Raw genomic sequence first — 2,409 nt, forward strand, 5'->3', positions numbered from 1 at the left:
ATGGGGGGGGGGGGGGAATTTACAAGTTGGTGAAGAATCCTTTTTTTTGGCACTATAGATCACGGTTGTTTTGCTTCCTTTCATCTTCCATCCTGTGATCTCTCTCTTTGGTTTGCACCACCTGGAGGCTGGCAAACCTAAATCCAAGCCATCAATATGTACTCCAGATCAATTAAATTCAGAGCACGTGGTATATGTGATCTTATGCAGACTGCACTGACGGTTCGAAAAAACTATTTCCTAGTTGCTGACAAGACCCTCCGTGGGCAAGGGTCATTCAATGCCTAATTTCCAATCAGTGAAGAACGACACCCCCCCCCGGTCTTATGGTTAGGGGGACGAGGCTTAGATGGGGCAGCTGGTGCAGAAGTGTTTGTTGGAAAATTTCATAAACATAGTTAAATATTCAGAGGTTGCAATAGATTTTTCTTCACGGGAGAGGAAAAATCTTTATTTCTAAAGGGAGGGGTACACGGGAATTCTACAAAACAACAAACACTTAAGACTGCATGCTTGCAACAACAGACAGACCACTTGGTAATGGAGACTCTTCTTTCTTCTCGACCCCTAGAAGGAAATCACCTGAATGCATTAACCAATGATTGTTAGTAAATAGGCTCCAGTTTCCTGGGCTTTCTCCCCATTGGCTTTGTGCCAGGTTCCCTTCCAGGTCAGTCTAAACAATAGCAGACAAGATAAACACATTAACCCTAGCATGACTGAATGTAGACCTCGCAACACACATATTTCCAACAGTGTTCAACTGCCGTCTCTGTCGTTACAGGTCTGGTTCCAAAACCGGAGGGCCAAGTGGCGACGGCAGGAGAAAATGGAGGCCAACTCCATGAAGCTTCATGACACGCCCATGTTGTCTTTCAACAGGCCGCCCATGGCTGCTAACGTCGGACCCATTGGCAACTCTCTCCCGCTGGACCCGTGGCTGACGTCGCCCATCTCCAGCGCCACCACGGTGCACAGTATTCCGGGATTTATGGGCCCCACCCAAGGCCTGCAGCCCACCTATGCTGGTCACTCATTCCTCAACAGCCCACCAGCCATGCCCCAGAGCATGCAACCAATGGCGCCCACACCGTATCAGTGCGCCACACCTTTTGTGGACAAGTACCCCTTGGAGGATGTCGACCAGAGGAGCTCCAGCATTGCTTCCTTGCGCATGAAAGCCAAGGAACACATTCAGACCATTGACAAAACGTGGCAACCGATTTGACAGAGGGTTGGTATGTCAATGGCTGACAAATGAATCGGAGGTTCTCCATCGTAGATGTCTTTGGGACAAAAAGAACACCTCTTTGCCTGCGAATGACTACCACGCAATGTTTCACAGGCTAGGAAGTCATTTTTCAGTTTACTTGAAGGCCCATCTAGGTGGGTTTTACACTGGTCTATAGGTGGCTTTGCTCTTCTGTGCCCAGACACCATCCTGAATGGCTACCTTCATTCCACAGTGTTACTGGAAAATAAACTAAGCAACCAACCCACACAGGGCCCGTAAGGAAGTCGTAGGGGAGAAGTCTTGCTACGGGGATGTCTCCTCCTTGTGGGTGTTTGTTGTGTCTTCAAGGAGCTGCAGGAACTCCACCCCTGTCACAAAACCATCTTCTGTCTCAGTGAAGAATATGGGTGACTTTAACCAGGGCTGTGATGAAAAGGCAAAGGGCTCTGACGAAACAGAACCAGGAGTCATCCTCCGTCACAGGGGTTAAAGTGGCTAGTCCTCATGGAGGGCAGATAGGATACCAGCACTGTAGAAGAAGAAGGTCTGGGGTTACTAGGAAGGGGACACATCAAGTTGAGCAGCCGTGTTGGTCTGAAGCAGCAGAACAAAGTTAGAGTCCAGTGGGGGCACCTTTCAGACCAACCAAGTTTTATTCAAGGTGGGAGCTTTCGTGTGCAAGGCACACCTTCGTCAGATGATGAAATGGGATTACAGATCATCGTTGTATATACAGGGGTGTGTTGTTAAAATCAGCATGCCACTTGTCACTCTTTTGATCTGTTAAAGAAATACCTTCACTATTTTGCATGCTAATTTAACAAGACACGCCTATATATACCACGATGATCTGTAATCCCATTTCATCATCTGACAAAGTGTGCGTGCACGCAGAAGTGCACACCTTGAATAAAACTTGGTTGGTCTGAAAGGTGCCGCCACGGGACTCTAACTAGGAAGGGGACAATCCAGCTGGCGCCAGTCCTCACGAAAGCTTCCAAAAAGACAACCCTGGACAACCTTCAGGGTTGCAGGGTTTTACTGACCAAAGAGACCTCATCAGGGATTCCTGTTTATATTGCCGCTTCCCTTTCCCCTGTTTTGTGCATCACCTGCTTTCCCTTCCCCCGGGGTTGATGTTCCTTCAGAGTTTTGTCTCCCATCGGTCGTTCTGA

General features: G+C 48.3%; 1 protein-coding gene across 1 annotated transcript in view; it reads left to right on the top strand.

The window, feature by feature from the left end:
- The window catches only part of LOC107120008 (retinal homeobox protein Rx1-like), a 7,913-nt gene extending 6,685 nt beyond the window's left edge, over nucleotides 1-1,228 (top strand). The window contains 1 exon segment of the mRNA XM_015422645.1: nucleotides 785-1,228. Within this exon segment, the coding sequence (XP_015278131.1) occupies nucleotides 785-1,228 (444 nt within the window).
- The last annotated feature ends 1,181 nt before the right edge of the window (nucleotides 1,229-2,409 follow it).

This window comes from Gekko japonicus, unplaced genomic scaffold, assembly GCF_001447785.1.
Source record: "Gekko japonicus isolate JY-2015 unplaced genomic scaffold, Gekko_japonicus_V1.1 scaffold2030, whole genome shotgun sequence".
Lineage (NCBI taxonomy): Eukaryota > Metazoa > Chordata > Lepidosauria > Squamata > Gekkonidae > Gekko > Gekko japonicus.